The sequence below is a fragment of the Macaca fascicularis genome, chromosome X, assembly GCF_037993035.2.
Source record: "Macaca fascicularis isolate 582-1 chromosome X, T2T-MFA8v1.1".
Classification (NCBI taxonomy): domain Eukaryota; kingdom Metazoa; phylum Chordata; class Mammalia; order Primates; family Cercopithecidae; genus Macaca; species Macaca fascicularis.
In genome coordinates, this window is record NC_088395.1 from 7,488,911 (window position 1) to 7,506,263 (window position 17,353).

The 17,353-nt window shown below is 37.8% G+C and overlaps 1 protein-coding gene across 13 annotated transcripts in view; it reads right to left on the minus strand.

Annotated features, from left to right (window-relative positions):
* Positions 1-17,353, minus strand: part of PNPLA4 (patatin like domain 4, phospholipase and triacylglycerol lipase) — a 240,177-nt gene that overhangs the window by 163,653 nt on the left and 59,171 nt on the right. For 7 of the 13 annotated variants that reach the window (XR_010584360.1, XR_010584361.1, XM_074029463.1 and 4 more), the window contains exon 7: positions 8,287-8,333. The exons of 4 other annotated variants lie outside the window; for them this stretch is intronic. Coding sequence is in view for 7 of the 9 variants with exons in the window: in XM_074029463.1 (XP_073885564.1) it covers positions 8,287-8,333 (47 nt within the window). In the remaining 2 variants the exon portion in view is untranslated. Of the gene's footprint in view, positions 1-8,286; positions 8,334-9,659; positions 17,262-17,353 lie in introns of those variants that run through there. 2 more of the 13 variants (XM_015443352.4, XM_074029466.1) reach the window with 1 other exon arrangement.

The window sequence follows — 17,353 nt, forward strand, 5'->3', positions numbered from 1 at the left end:
GCAGTCAGTCACCCAGAAACAATGCTTTACCAGTTCCTGACGTATTCCTTAAGGCAGTCAATCACGTTGACACCTGAAATTAACCATCACACCCTGTAAAATGGGTAGTGTCCCCACTGGACAAATGAGACAGACAGTTTGGGTACCTTTCTTATACTGCTTATAGGTTATAGAGTCAGGATTAAAACTCAAGTCTGCAAAGATCAAATTCTACACTCTACCACCCTCTTAAGGACTGCTGCTCAACGCTGTGGAAGCAGCACTGTATTACACACTGTACGAGGACTGAAGAGGCATTCGAGACACATCCCCTGCTTTAGGGACCACTTCCTAGCTTGCATTCATGACAGGTGTCATGTTTCTGTGACTCTCCTATAGAACCCAGAACCAAGTGTGAATTGGCACGCTTTAGGTGTGCATAAGCTCTGCAGAAGTCCTAAGAAAGAGCAAGACAATTATAGGCTCAATTCACATAGGGAAGTTTATATGAAAACAGCTTTCAGTCAATTACTGAAAGAAAATATTTTCACTGGCAGAAAAATGTTCTGCTGGAGAATAACTAGTTGAAGGGCTTTGGCAGCAAGGGGCCCTGGACACATGTCCACAGAAGAGGGAAAAAAAGACACACAGAATAGAAACAGAATTGGGGACCCTTCAGGGAGAGGAGTAAGGAAAAGTGCTAGCCCAGCAAGCTGATATGTAATTTTGAATCTTAACTAGATTGAGAATTTGGATACAACTCAAAACTAGATAAGAGTAATTGCACTAAAAAAAAAATGGCAAGGAGCAGGGTAAAATAAAATAAAAATTCATTAATAACGAATTAAATTATTCATTCAACAAACATTTATTGGGCACCTACCATGGTCCAGGGAGAGGGCTAGATGCTAATCAAAAAATAATAATCGCTGCCATGACTGAGCAATGCCTATGAGTCATCCTTAGAATGGTGCTGGAAGATAGATGGGGCTGTCTTATTCCATCCTGAGTTTACAAAAGATGACCCTGAGGACCAGCCAGGCTAAGTAACCTGTTCCAGATCACCTAGTACTTGAACCGAAGCTTGTCTGACTCCAAAGCCCACACTTTCTCTGATACGCCATGCAGCCAGAAAACGGCAGTGAAGTACTAAGGTTTGCTAAGGTGTTGAGTATATGGAATAAGATAATCAGGAGTATTTTTAAACTTGTGATAAAACACACACGACACGACATACACACTCTTAACAAATATTGAGGTGCATGGTACAGTATTGTGAACTATATGCCCATTATGCTACAGTGGATCCTTACAACTTTCCAGGATGGTTAATATTGCCAACTTGATTGGATGGAAGGATGTAAAGTATTGTTCCTGGGTGTGTCTGTGAGCGTGTTGCCAACGGAGATTAACATTTGAGTCAGTGCACTGGGAGAGGCAGATCTACCCTCGCTCTGGGTGGGTAACATCCAGTCAGCTGCCAGCGTGGCTACAATAAAGCAGGAGGGAGAAACCGACTTGCTGAGTCTTCTGGCCTCCATGTTCCTCCTGTGCTGGAAGCTTCCTCGAACATCAGACTCCAAGTTCTTCAGTTTTTGGAGTCTTGGACTTACACCAGTGTTTCGCCACGGGATCTCTGGCCTTTGGCCACAGACTGAAGGCTGTGCTGTGGACTTCCCTACTTTTGAGGTTTTAGGACTTGGACTGGCTTCCTGGCTCCTCAGCTTGCACATGGGTTATCATGGGGCCTCACCTTGTGATCCTGTGAGTCAATGCTCCTTAGTAAACTCCCTTCATATATGCATCTATCCTATTAGTTCTGTCGCTCTAGAGAACCCTAATACACTTTCTCATCTTGTATGACTGAAACTCCATGCCCATTGCACCTCAATTCCCCATTTTCCCCTCCCCCATCCCCTAGCAATGACCATTCTACTTTCTGTGAGTTTAACAATTTTCGGTATTTCATAAAAGTAGAATTGGGCAGCATTTGTCCTTCTGTGACTGGCTTGTTTCACTTGAGCATAAAGTCCTCAGGTCCATCTATCCTGTAGGAGTGGTTTCTGACATCCTCCAAACTGAGAGGGTTTTGAAACCTGTCAGACATGCACAAAGGTGGAGAGACTACTATAGTGATCACCATGTTTTCATCATGCAGCTCCAACCACTACAAAAGTCAGCTAATTCCATTTTACCTGTTACCCTCTCTAAACCTGACCCGTCCCCTGCCCCACTCAGTTATTTTAAAGCAAGTCCTAGATTACTTTTTAAGGAAACTGACTTGGGTGTGTTTAAGAATTTGCCTCAAGTCAGATGGTTTTGATTCTTCAATTTTTCCCTGGTGACAACAGTAATCCAAGATTGGGTAACAATTATTCAAACCTTACAGAAGCACATAGAGAGTAACATTTTTGGTAACCTCAGTGAGGATCTATATTAGCGATGTGATATATGCCACTGAAAGGCTCTTTCCCACCCTGTCCATGTGCTAATGTTGATCTCACAATGGTGTGAGCTTACGTTGGTCTCTAACGCTGTTCACTTAATGGTAAAGGCAGACAATGATTTCATCATGGAACTGAAGCTGAAGACGCTGTTCCAACCTCTGCCTGTTACCCAGTTCCAAAGTCGCTTCCACATTTTTCAGGTAACTATTCAGCAACGCCCCACTCTACTGGTACTAATTTACTGTATTAGTCCATTTTCATGCTGCTGATAACAGACATACTTGAGACTGGGAAGAAAAAGAGGTTTAATTGGACTTACAGTTCCACATGGCTGGGGAGGTCTCAGAATCATGGTGGGAGGTAAAAGGCACTTCTTACATGGCAGCAGCAAGAGAAAATGAGTAAGATGCAAAAGCAGAAACCCATAATAAATCCATCAAATCTCATGAGACTTACTCACTATCATAAGAATAGCACAGGAAAGACTGGCCCCCATGATTCAATTACCTCCGTCTGGGTCCCTCCAATAATATGTGGGAATTCTGGGAGATACAATTCAAGTTGAGTTTTGGGTGGGGACACAGCCAAACCATATCAGGTATTATAACATAATAAGAAATACATGTTTAGTCTCTGGTCCTCAGTTTCTTGCACAGGAACTTGCCAGGAATGCCTAAAATCCTCTAGGTAGAGGTGCTAAGAGAATCTTTTGTTCTAATATTTTGTATTTCACCCTCAGTTCCTGACACAGAGCTCTTAAATCCCTAGGAATATTTTGGGTGATAGGAGCATCTTTTGTTCTCCTGGTGGGCTCCTGAACAGCCTCATGATGGGAGCTGATTGCCAGGGAAACCAACCATGTCATTAGAGGGTTAGAGCTCCCTCTAGGAAGGGGAGAGGAAATGAAGGTTGAGTTGATCACTTCCTGTCTTAGTCCATTCAGGCTGGTATAACAAAATATCTTGTTGGTGGAGGAAGAAGATGAAGGAGGAGAAGGAGAAAAATAAGAAGAAAAGAGGGATGAGAAGGGAGACAAGGAAAGAGAAGGAGGAGGAGAAAGAAGAAGAAAAGGAAGAGTGGGAGAGGAAGGAGGATAAGATGAAGATGACAAGGAGGAGGAAAAATAGAATCGTAAGAGACGTTAACAAATGACTCTCTAAGTGACAACATTATAGTAACTTTTACTGTTTTTTATTTTCAAGATTTCCAAAATATCATTAACTATATCTTAACTTGTACTTTATAAAATTAAGAGTATATAACAAAGCTGAAACCCCAAATTTTGTGAAAAGCATGATGCATAGGAGTCAAAACCTGCTATTAGGGAAAAAAAATAGGGACAAAGCCCCAAGCATTACATGAGGTTAGTGTTGGTTGTTTTCTGATGAACACAACACAGAAGAACGTGAGTATCAGGCTTAAGGCTCTGCCCTTACTTTCAGTAATAGGGGACAAGAAAATGTCTGCATCGAAGAATCAAGGTTAAGCATAAAGAGGCTTCCTTTTAAGGAATTCTGTGGGCTCGGCATGGCCACTGCATCCCCAGCAAGATCCCTTTATTTAGTCTCAAGGCATGGAAGTGTCAAACTGTAAGTTACCCATAGTGTAGTACCACTCAGACTAAATTTAAACCAGGAAGCATAGTGTACTCAAAGCAAGTAAGCATTACTCTGAAGGTGATTGTCCTATAGACAGAAGACATGTTGTTTTGCTACCTTTTCCCCACAAATTACTGTGGTCCTGTATATCAGTTGGAGAGAATGGCACTATTCATTTAGGACAAGTATGAAGAAAATAATTGTTAAATTGTTAAATCCGTAGCTTTGGCACGCACCCAAAGAACTGTGCTTTTACACAAATGAACACGAATGAATACAATTTTTGAAAACGGAGCATTCTTACTCCAAGGTAGTGTGTTAGTAGGAAACTTAGATGATCCTGATTGTACTTCAACAAAGGCATGAGTGCCAGGCAGATGCTGTTCCAACTGCTCTGTGTGGTCTGACAACTGGTTGAGGTTCCATTGGCATTCATTTGAGATGGTCACCTGGGAAACCTAAATTAACACCATCCTTTATCGGGTAGCCACTTTGGGTTTGAACCAAAGAAAGATGAGCTTGAAAGGTGTGAAGCCTACAGTAGTGTTACTTGAAAAAGACCTTGTCTTTGATCTAGTTTTGTTGGCACAAGAAAATAAGCATATTTCTTGTTAGATCTCTCTTTACACTGGCTATCAGGAGGATAGTTAAACTCCTCATGCAGCACGACAGAGATTTTTTTCAGACATATTTCAGATAGCTGAGATTTCTTTCTTTGACACACACACAAACAAGTACACAAAGCGTATACTTGTATATATTTTAATTTTATAATTTTGATTGCTATTATGTTAAATCTTGGAAAATTTTCAAAAAGCATTTTAAATTATTTAGCTGTTATTTTTGTTTTAATACTCGTATTAAACGATTTCTGTTGGAAACACATTTTCTTATCTCCAAAGATAGCATACACTTAGTCAATGTTTCTTATCTTCTTGGTCATCTTCTCCTCTTCCAAATGTTGAACTCTCCCAAGGCCCCATTCCTGACACCTGTTTTTCCTCCAGCTCTTCTGTCTCTGCAGACAATGTTATCTATTCCCATGGTTGTGTATAGTGTTTGTATCAGGATGACTCCAAATTCTTATCTCTTGCTCTGACTTCTCCTCCAAATTCCTAAATCCTAAATCTATCTGCCTAATTCATATCTACATTTGGATGCCTACAATGCAACTCAAAATCAGCACATCCAAAATAAAGCTATTGGTTCTAGATCCCACACAAACTCCAACTCTTTTCTTCAGTGTCTGTGTCTCAGTGAACAGCATGTGCACCCAGGTATATACACGTGATTCCTGTCTTTCCCTCATCCTACATCCATTAACAGGCTGTATTAATAACTCTTGTCAGTTCTGGTTTTACATTATATTCCACATCTGTTCAATTTTCTTCATTTCTTCTAGGGTCACCTTATTCCATGCAGTCATCATCTTGCATCTTCATTCTTGCAAGAATTTCTTAAGTGGTTTTCCAGCCACCATTAGCTGAAAACCGCCATACTTTGGGTTATAAAATATTATTCCTTTGATCAAAACTCTCCGTCACTTCCAAACATACTTTAAAATGGAAGTGAAACTCTTACCTAGCCAAGAAGTTCTTATGTGACTAGGGCTTATGCCCTTCTGCAACCTCATTGCCTCTCACTCTCTTCTCAATCATGATTGCTTCAGTTCTGTTAGCTGAATGTTTCCGTTCCTTAAACACTCAAAGCTAACACTCAGGCCTAAACACTTAGGCTAAACACTCAGGCCTACAGCCTGTTTTAGAAGCTGCTCCCTCTGCCTGGAATAATCTTCCCCAGGATCTTCACATGTCTGAGTTCTTCTCATCTTTTAGATTGCAGCTTATATATCTACTCAAACATAAATAAATAAATAAATAAATAAATAAATAAATAAATAAATAAAGCCAGCCAGCCCTGATACTACAAAATGAAGCCATCTACCAGTCAGTCTTCCTAACATTTACCTGATGTATTTTTTTCATGCAACTTATTACTTACTATTTACTTGACTTTGAATAAGTCATCTTTTTACATTTTATGTTCTAGGCCTTTAAAAAGAGCGTATTTCATGAAGTTGATTTCAGTATTAAAGGAGTTAATACACATCAAGTGCTGAGAGTAAATATTCACAGAAGCAATCAATTTATTCTTCCACACAGCAGTCAGTAAATGTTGGACTAGTATTAACTATCATATTATTCAGGATATGAACTAACTTGTTTTAAATCACAGACGATAATTAAATATTAATTCTGCCATTAAGTGCCCATATCCAATTTTCAAATCATCATTGTTGCCTTCACACTCAAGCAGGTCAGATGGCCAAAGCTTAAAAGTATATAGCTAAAATTACTACACAATGACACTAAAACCATTCTTGCACATGTCTTTGGTAAACACAAGTACCCACTTACGTTGGATATTTACCTAGGAATGAAAATACTGGGTCATAGAGCATGCATGTATTCAGCTTGTAGATACTTCTGAACAGTTTCCCAAAGTTCTGTTTCCAAAATACATACTTATACTATATTTTAGGTATAGTCAAAAGCTTTTCAAGTTAAGCTATCACAAAAAGGTAATTATCCCAGAATATAATCCATATGACAAAACATACTCCTATTAGCTCAAAAGATTATTATAATTAGAAAGAAATGTATCAGCATAAAAATGATATAGGAATTACAAATTACTTATCACTCTACATTTGTAATGCATATATCACTGTTTGGAATATCTCATTATTTTAATTGCAACCAATTACTCCAGTTGAAAGAGTCACAGCAAGCAGTATTATATATTTTAGGAATAAATTGAATATATCATCCAATATCTCATCCTAACATCCTACTTTTTCATTTATTAAAGTGTCAAAGTTCACATTAACGCTCATAAGAATTTTGAATCCACATAAATATATAATTAAGCTGAAGGTGAATATCTTTCAGGTGGATTTACCAGCAAGTATGAATGTTAAAATGATAGCTAACATACATTTCTACTTTTAATTTATTCAGTGCAGTAATGATACTGCTACAATACTCACATTGTTGTGTCATCTATAATGTTTAAAGATAATTAACATGAAGATGATGTTCTATAATTGCTTTATTGGTTTTTTTATTGTGTGTGAATCTAATATTGCCTCGCTATTGACTCTCTATATAAACAAATTATTTTCCAATTTCTTACAGTAGACAAATATGCTTATTCAATAAGAGAAAAAAGAAATGAATATATTGAAAACAATTTTGAATAATATATTATATCTTAAGACACAACTTCAAAGATTGTGACATAAAAATTGAATCTAATAATGTGCCTTTCTAGTGGACTTTACTATCAAAATAAAAATTCTTAGAGTTAACCTCTTGTGGTTTGGAGATAACACTATTATAAACTTTGTTACTTTGTTGTATTTTTTTTAGACTCTTTCCCCAGTCTATGGACACAACGTATTTAATCTGAGTTGTATGTGATGTGTGGTGTGGTTAATTTGTTGTCCCGGTTCATGTAAAGTGTGTTAATTATTTTTAATTTGGCATTTCATTTTCACGGACTAATCAGATTCTAACTGTAGAAATTGACAACTTGTGGCTAAATTCATTCTCTTCTTGTGTTTCCAACTGTGTTTTCACTGGGCTTCTCCTTTGTGCCATTTTTTTGTACATCTTTTGATTTGGTCTTATTAATTTACCTAGATGAAGAAGTAAATCCTACAAAAGTACAAATACATTTATCACGGTCTTTATATTGGGAGAACTAACCAATTGAGTTTCATTTTTTAGAATTTGTGTTTTTCTTATCCAATATGGATTTAGAAGTGGATAGAAAATAAACCCATTTGGAACATATATGAAGCCCATTGTTGGTCTAAACTTCCTCACAGGTTACTTGAGTCCCGATCCATCACAAATACAAACACATTTAAAAACATAAAGCATTATTATGATGGAATCAAAATACCATGACTAAATCCATTTTCCCATCACAATGTCATTTCTTAGATGAATACAAACAATGTTCATATTAAATAGCCATTTCTATCATGGATATGAGTTTCTGGTGTCTTGTCTTTGCATAATAAAAAGATCTCATTTTTACATAAGCAAAATGAGCACCGTAACATTGCATAATTTATGTTTGTATCTTGGCTTTGCTGAGAGTTAGATAGAATGGAAGGAAGAAGGGCATCGAAACTAGGCAAATGTGAGTTCTAAACCAAGCTCTGACATGTGTCTTCAAGTTGATCACCATACCTTTCTGAGCTGTGGTTCCATCTTATGTAGGATGGAGACAACAATACCTGGAAAAAATAATTGTAAGGCACTTAGCAGACCATAAGGTGAGTTGTCCCTCGAAATGCTTGTAGCAATTTACAATCTTCCATTACCATTTGATAATTCCACTGAATTCTCTACCCTACTGCCCATATCCAACCAGCTGTTAAGCTGTTGCTATCTGATCTGAAATAAAGTCAAGAGTAGCTGTATGGCTTTGAATGCCCAGGTGGCAAGGTAGTATATTAGTCAGTTATGGCTGCTATAATGAAATATCATAAACTGGGTGGCTTATAAACAGCAGACATTTATTGCTCACAGTTTTGGAGGCTGGAACTCCAAGATCAAGGCATGGCAGATTCTGTGTCTGCTGAACGAACTTCCTGGTTCACAGAGATGGCGTCTTCTTGCTATGCCCTCACAAGGTGGAAGGGGCAAGGGAGTTCTCTGGGATCCCTCTTATAAGGGCACTAATCTAATTAATGAAGGCTTTACCATCATGACCTAATCACCTCTCAAAGCCCCCAACTCCTAATACCATCTGGTGGAGTTAGGATTTTCTTTTTCTTGTCTTTATTGTTTTTTGTTGCTGTTGTTGTTTCTTTGAGACAGGGTTTCTCGGTTGCCCAGCTTGGAGGGCAGTACCAAGATCATGGCTCACTGCAGCCTCGACCTCCCATGCTCAAGTGATCTTCCTGCCTCAGCCCCCCAAGTAGCTGGGACTGCAGGCATGCGCCACCTCGCCTGGGTAATTTTTGTATTTGTAGTAGAGGCAGAGTTTCACCATGTTGCCCAGGCTGGTCTTGAACTCCAGAGCTCAAGCGATCCACCCACCTTGGCCTCCCAAAGTGTTGGGATTACAGACATGAGCCACTGCACCCAGCCAGAGGTTAGGATTTCAAGAAAGGAATTTTGGTGACATAAACATTCAGTCTGCTGCAGTGGGTGATAAAAGATGATGCTGACAGTCTTGCAGGGTCTATTTTATAGAGACCCCAAGTGTCATATTTAATTAAAGCTAGTCTTTACTCTAAAGGGCAAAGGCCTTTGAATGTGCTCTTCTTTTGTCTGGATGTTCTGCTATTGTATATTCATCCATTTTCTCCCTATTCTCCTCTCTGGATTATCACATACATAATGTCAACTCCTATTTCAAGGAAACACATCTTTTCCAAGATAGAAGCTTTTTTTAAAAAAAAAATTTCTGCCACATTTCATCTGCTCCCTTTCAGATTCCTGGTTTCTGATAGATGCTACTTTCTTCATGAAGTTTGACTTCCACCTGTAATTGATTTAGGAACTGTATTAGTCCATTCTCACACTGCTATGAAGAACTACCTAAGACTTGGTTATTTATGAAGAAAAAAGGTTTAATTGACACACAATTCCACAGGCTGTAAAGGAAGCATGGCTGGGAGCCCTCATAAAACTTACAACCATGGAGAAGGGCGAAGGGAAGCAAGCATGTCTTACCATGGCAGAGGAGGAGACAGAGAGAGATAGAGCAAAGGCAGAAGTGCTACACAGTTTTAAACAACCAGATCTTACAAGAACTCATCACTATCATAAGAACAGCAAGGGGAAATCCACTCTCAAGATCCAATCATCTTCCACCAGGCCCCCTTCCCCACATTGGGAATTACAATTTAATATGATATTTGGGCAAGAATACAGCGCCAAACCATATCAGGGATCTTTCAGGTAAACTCACATGTACTTACGTCTTCAGACACTCATCATACTACGTTGTAGTAGCTTTTGAAAATATGTCTGTTTCCCCCCATATGACTGCCATCGCAATAAAGACAGGGATGGCTTTGCCGTTGCTCACCATCATATTCCCATAATTCTACCATCTCTCCAGTTAGTTCTCCTCATTGTTCTCGCTTCCAAGACCCCAGTCCCACCAGCCTTGGACTTTCTCTTGACTAATTTACTCTCCTATTTGAGGACTCAAGTATCATTCTTTATAGGTACAAGCCCTGACAAATACTGATTGAATGACACAAGCAAGTGAGAACTATTATATATAAAGGATACAGAGACATGTTGGCCACACCTGGCACAAGCCCTGGTCACAACATAGTCTACAGTTGTTTCTGTGTCATTGCTGCTTAGAATTCATTTCATTTTTCTTCCATTTCCTTGTCAGTGAGTTTTCTAGTTTCCCCCAAAAGACTTATTTAATCATGGACATTGGAGTACTTAATTAATTTCCATTGAGCATGGTTTCAAAATATCTAACACTTACACGCAGGGTCCACTGCTTTCTTTCACTGACTTCCCTGGTGAATATTGAGCTATTTACCCACAGAGCAAGAAATACACATGGTCTCATTAATCTCTACTCTGCCTAACCCAAACCTACTCCCCTGCAAACTCAGTGTGAAACAGATTGAGTATCCACTCTCATATATTATTTAGAGAGTACCATTGATTTATACATTTCCTCAGTCAGAAGGGTAGTGATTCCTTGGCCCCATACTCAATTTAACTGCAGGGAAAGTTTCTATTTGTTGAGAATACCTTTTCCCAATGCATACAACTATTACAGGGGGGTTCATCTGGTTTAGCCACAAAATAACTCTCTGCAGGTATAACAATCTGAAACATATGAGGACTATTTTGGGAATATTGTCTAAGAATAGGGTAATAGTTCAAAATAAATTGCAACAATTATTAAAGTGAAAACACTTACCCTAAATCAGAAATCATGCTATTACCAATGTGAAGAAATTTAAAGGCAATATGAACCGTATCTCCAGACTTTTCAACAATAATGATAAACAAAGACACAGGATTCATTCAGAACTACCACTCAGTCTCTAAATATTTTTTCTATTAGAGAAGTGCCTATTTCTTGCTAAGCAGTTCACAGCACACCTTTATTACTGTTTTCTTGTGTGCATATCTTAACTGTTGATATTAGCTCACCTAACTTCCTAAAATTACATGAACACTCAAAATATCTCCTCATACTTTATGTTTTTGTTTAATTTTTTTAAAAAATAAAATATAGTTTAGAGAAAAAAATACCTTAGTGCCAAAATCTTAAAACCTTTGGTAAAAAAAGGGCTAACAGCAGTTTAGGAATTCTTTTTCTTGTTTACTGGGGACGCCAAGGAAAAGAAAGAAAGATGACTTGGGCAATTTACCTGTAAGCTTGCAAATGTCAGACCTCTTGGAAAACACTCTAATTTTATCTCCTAGTGGGAGATACCATTACAAAGTTTTTACGATCCACTTTTAGCAGACTGTTGTAACTGGTCTGGTTAGTATTGTTTATAGACTTAGGGATATGGATTTCTGAAAAATGTTACATAAGCTGTGTAATTGAGTCTACTTGGAAATGTCTCATGAAAGAAGCATCTCCCTTCTGCATAAGGGGTGCTCCCACAAGCACTGCTTAGAGAACTCATAGTTGGAACCCAGGGTCAGAGCGTGTCCTAATGAAAGAAGAAAGGATTCAAGTAGGAGTGTGGATGGTCCCAGACTTTGCTTTGGCTGTGTGAAATTATTAGTAGCATTTGACACTGGGCAAGATTTCAGAGTGAGGCTCATTCAATAGTCCAATATGTCTAAGCTCTATGCTGATTTTATTTTAGAAGACGTTCCTTACCTTTGTCCCTAAACATATATTTTATACTTTAATATTTTATGCCATAACATTCACTATCTTTGTCATATTTATTTGTAAAGATGGAAGGCTCAAAATTAATGCACTAAGCATCTAACATCAGAAGAAAAAAAGAAGAAATAGTAGAGATATACTCCTTTAAGGATAGCTTTTCTCTTTCCTCTGAGTCTCTTTTTTTAATCTCTTTTTTGTTTGCCTTAGTCTATATATCATGTTAAAACCTATGTCAACTATTTGGTCTTTCTGGACTGCTCAATCCATGTTGAGAGTGACACTAAAATGTCAATTGGTAGCTCTTGTTTTCTAACGGTGACCTTTACAGTACAATAACTCACTAGAGACCTTGCTATTTCACTGGGTGACCATCACTCTCAGCATCTGATTTTTTTTTTTTTTTACTTTGGGTTGGTCAATTTCTTGAGAGAGGAATTCTGGCTGTCAGCAGTTGGTGAACAAGAGGAAAAAAAACCAACTAATGATTGTGTATAAAGAATTTAACCTAATTCAGACTTGCAAGGTTAAGAACGTTTACTTTGAAAAAAAATCAATAATGTTGATATGGAATTTTGCAATAAAATGCTTGAGGGTGGGAGCCAATAAAGCAATTCCTTCAAAAAACTATGTGAAAGTTATTCTCCACCTAGAACATTATACAATGCCAGGTAAAGTCACCAATCAAATGTGAGCATACAATACAAATATCCTCACATATTTCAAGTCTGAAAAATGTATCATCTTTTCTGAGGAAATTACTAAAGGGAGTGATTTACCAAAACAGAAAAGGACTGAGAGTAAAGAAGTAGTAGTGGCAACACAAGAGAGAAACTAAATAAATTACAGGAGCAATGGAGATAAGAAATTCCAATATCAAAGCTATGCAGCATGTCCAGAGGGAATGAGTTCAGTGGTTCAAGAACATACAGATGTTTCTGGTTATTTTGAAAACAGGCATATATTTCTGTGGGAGAGTCAGAGACAATTCAAGAAAAGTTACATAAAAATTAGACAAGTAAACAAAAGGCAATTACTAACTCCAAGGAAAACCAAAGAGATGTATTAGAAGGGAATACAATCATTGTTCATCATATGGTTTGACTGTGAATAACTGAAATACAGTGTTAATAACATAAACAAAGTATACTTGATTTAGCCAATTCCTGTGTTCATTATAGGTGGAGAGGAAGTGAAAGAAGTAAAATGGTAGTGGAAGTGATAAAAGAGATAAATCAATAAGTAATAGGTGGATAATATCTAAATCCAAAAAACAAACAAACAAACAAAAACATAAGCTTGCTATTTAAAAAAAGGAAGTAAATATCTTCAGAAAACAACTAAAATAGTTAAAAATGCATGTATTTGCAATGCCAGAAATGGAGAAGAGTGATGGAAAGAACTACTGGTTTTTATTGTAGCCCAATAAGGACAATTTCATTACAATATGCATACATAAATAAATTACATATATATATATAAATATATATAAAACTTCAGTTATATTGAAATTAAACATTTTTACAAAATTAAAGGTTGAGAATGCCCTGAGATTTTTTCCCCTATATTGCTAAAGGAATACATGCATTGTTACATGCAAATGTCAGTTTAATTTGCATAATCTTTAAATATTTTTCATCCTCTAAGTTTTGGTATCATTGGGCAAAGCTGTGTCCTTTCTTTCTAGCTAAACTTCTCCTCTGTGGAGAAAAGTCTGTCAAAATCTGGCCTATTCTTTCTCAGATTTCATTCAACCATCTTCTCCTGTTTCCTTCACCTTGGCCAAGATGAAACTGCCCCCAATTTTTTTAATGCTCTGCACCTTTTAATATCAAATTCCTTCACCTGCCCCCAGTAGAATAAAAAACTTGGAATAAGGTTGTTTTAAGTTTTTAATTCTTCAAGACCAATTAAAACTAAGGTTCCTTTCAGATGAGGCAGTCAATTTCCCTATTACCTTCCTCTGCCCACAATACTTTATTTCTACTCTTTCTCCTTTCTCCTGAGAAAGAATACTTATTTATTCACATGACATTCTTTCTGAACCAAGATGTTCAAAGGTAGAGACCGTGTCTTATTCCTCTTTACATCCTTTGGGCTGGACTAGCACACTAGCTGGCTTCCAGCAGAAGTGCAGGCAATGAACACGTTGTGAGTAAGTCAGTGGAGGAATGACCAGCAGAGGTGCAGTGTAAGTGTAAGTCATTCTTCCTCTTCTGCATGTAAAATCTGCCAGGAGCAACTGAATGCAGCGTCCCAAAACAAATATCAAAAACTAACCTACAACAATTCAAACTATTGTTGAAATACTACATTTTTATGAACCACAGAAGTGAATTAGCTCATTATCAATTTGCAAAACATCCAACTTTATGTACAAATATAATGAGATAGTTTTACAGTAACTGTGTCTCTCAGCAGAATAAAATTGTTGCTAGAAAGGAAATCAAACAAAATATTATAAGATGTGTATTTGTTCACTCAGAATGAACTTTCTGAAGTACTTCTCTTGAAATACCTTTATATCTCACACTTAATTTGTCTACACTGTATAATTACATATTATTCAGATGAAATATCAGTAATAGAAATTGTTCCTGAATTTTACAGAGGAAGTATGTGCAAAGTTCTTTGAGTTAATCGTGAGCTATTTTTAAACTTCTGATTGTTAGTGTCCAGAAGGGAATGCTAAGTTGCAGTATTTTCTAAACAGTGTCCACATGTTTACATGGAATTTTGGCTTCTCTTCACCTTATCACTGAATGCTGAATTGTTACCTTCTGTCTGTCCTCAAATGCTGAATTGTTACCTGTCTGTCTTCAGAAAAGATGAAAGGAAAGAAAAGACAGACAGTCCAATATTTCTGTGAAATCTCTGACCAGAAGGGCCGAGTCTTCACTTGTCTTATTTTTTTATGTTTTAGAGACAAGGTGTTTCTCTGTCACCCAGGCTGGAGTGTGGTAGTATGATTATAGTTCAGTGCAGCCTTGAACTCTTGGATTCAAGCAATCCTCCCACCTCACCCTCCCAAGTAGCTGGAACTACAGGTGCATGCCACCACACCCAGCTAATATTTTAAAATTTTTGTAGAGATGAGGGTCTCACCATGTTTCCTATGCTGATCTCACACTCTGGGCCTTAAGTGATCCTCCTGCCTCAGCCTCCCAAAGCTCTGGGATTACAGGCATAAGCTACTGTGCCAATCCTCTCCTTATTTTTGTATGCTCAGCATCCAATACACTACTTGTGTGTTGCATGGTATATCCTTGACACTTATTTTAATGAATAAATGCACTAAAGGAATGTGTAATCTCTATAGATGAAGAAAACCCAGTGATACTAAACATGCTATAATTTGTTATAAACCGTATTTTATATCCCCATAAAATCATACGTAAGTCTCTAACCCCCAGTGGCTGATATTTGGAGGTGGGGCCTTTGGGAGGTGATGAGATCATAAGGGTGCTGCCCCCAGGATGGGATTAGTGCCCTTATAAGAGACACAAAATAGCTTCCTTCTTCTTTTCCTTCTTTCCAACATGTAAGGATAAATAGAGAAGACATCCATCTACAAACCAGGAAGTGGGTTCTTTTCATCAGACCCTAAGTGTGCCGGCATCTCTGTCTTGGACTTCCCAATCTCCAGAATTGTGAGGAAAAATAATTCATTATTTAAGCCACTCTGTCTGTGACTTGTTATAGCAGCCTGTACTGACCAAGACATATAACAATTTATGAGTAGGTAAAACACAGATGATTTCTTTTTCTTCTTTTTACTTTTGGTATTTCTGTATATTACTAAAAGTTCTTAAAAATCCTCTGAGGACCCTCTACTCAAATTGTGGCAAAAAGACCAGCTGCATCATGGATATGACCTGGGCACCTGTTAGGAACAAAAATCCTCAGCCGACTCTCCAGGCCTACTGAATATGAATCTGCATTTTTAACAAGATCCCCGGGTGTTTTTACATGCAAAATTCAGTTTCGGAAGCACTACTTTAAAAAAGTTCATTGTAATAACTCATAAAATGGATCTCTCCATTTTTTAAAAAAGTACCTGATATTGTCATTAACTTTTTGTTTTCTTAATGTAAATTCCAAGTATTGAGAAATACTTGGGGAAGGGTATTACTGCCTACTTGACTGAGCCATTGAAAAGTTCATTTTTCACACAACCTTGATGATGGTGAAACAGCCAGCCATTTGGTTGCCTGGGGGAAGAGTATTCTGGGAAGAGGAAGTGGAAGCAGGTATTGCCCATGCCTTGGAAGGGCAATTGGAGTGTTCAAGGATCAGCAAGAAGCTTATTTTGGCCGGATTAGAATGATAAAGGGAGAAAGAGTAATAAAGTGGTGGGAGGGAAGTCATGTGGGGCCTTGCAGATCTTTCTAAGGACATTGATGTTTACTGCCAGGGAAATGGGGAATTCCTGGAAAGCTGGAGCCGAAGCTGGCATGATCCATTCTATCATAGAACAGTGTCTCTCTGCCTATGTGTTAATAGTAGTCTACAAGGGAAAACATTGGAATCAGGAATCCAGTTAAAATGTGAATGCTATGCCTCCAGGGTACAATGGAAATGGTTTAGAGAAGGTAGGAGAGAAAGTGGGAAGAAGTGGTCAGATTCTGCTTGTACTTGGAAGACAGACTGTATAAGATTTCCTGAAAGATCAGATGTAGGTTGGGAAGGACAGAAAGAGCTCAAAAATAATACCTGAGTCTTTAGTTGAGTAATTGACAATAATTAACATGGAAAACACTGCAAGGGAAGAAGGGATTTTTTACTTTCTTCTTTTTCCATTTTTGTTTTGTTTTAATTTTTGGTTGTGGTGATGACTTCTGGTTTTGACATGTTAGATTGAGGCGAATATTAGCATCTGTGTAGAACTATTAAGGAAGAGTTGGATGCACAAAATTAGAGTTCAGATGAGAAGTATAAATTGGAGATAAAAATTTTGTTATCAGCAGACAAATAGGATTTCAAGTAATTAGTCTACATAAGACCAGGATGGGAGTGCGTATAGATATGAAAATTGAAACATTCAAACGGTAAGGCTGTACCACAATCATGTTTAAAGGTTGTGTAGATAAGGATAAATCAATAAAGGAGGCTAGGAAGAAACACCAGGGGAGGTAGAAGGAAAAGACCAGGAGTGTGAGGCATCCACACCAAGAAAGTTTCCTAAGGTAAGAAGAGTGATGATGACTCTGTCAAATAAATGAGGCTGTAGGTTCAGTCAGCTGAGGTTTGAGGTTGCATGCGGCAATGTGAAGATCATTGGTGATTGAGAAAAACAGCATGTTCACTGGTCAGTTGTGAAGAAAGCCTGGTTTAGAAGAAGAAATTGGGATAAGAAAGAGACCATCCCTTCCCTTCCCTTCCCTTTCCTCCCCTCCCCTCCCCTCCTTCCTCCATCCC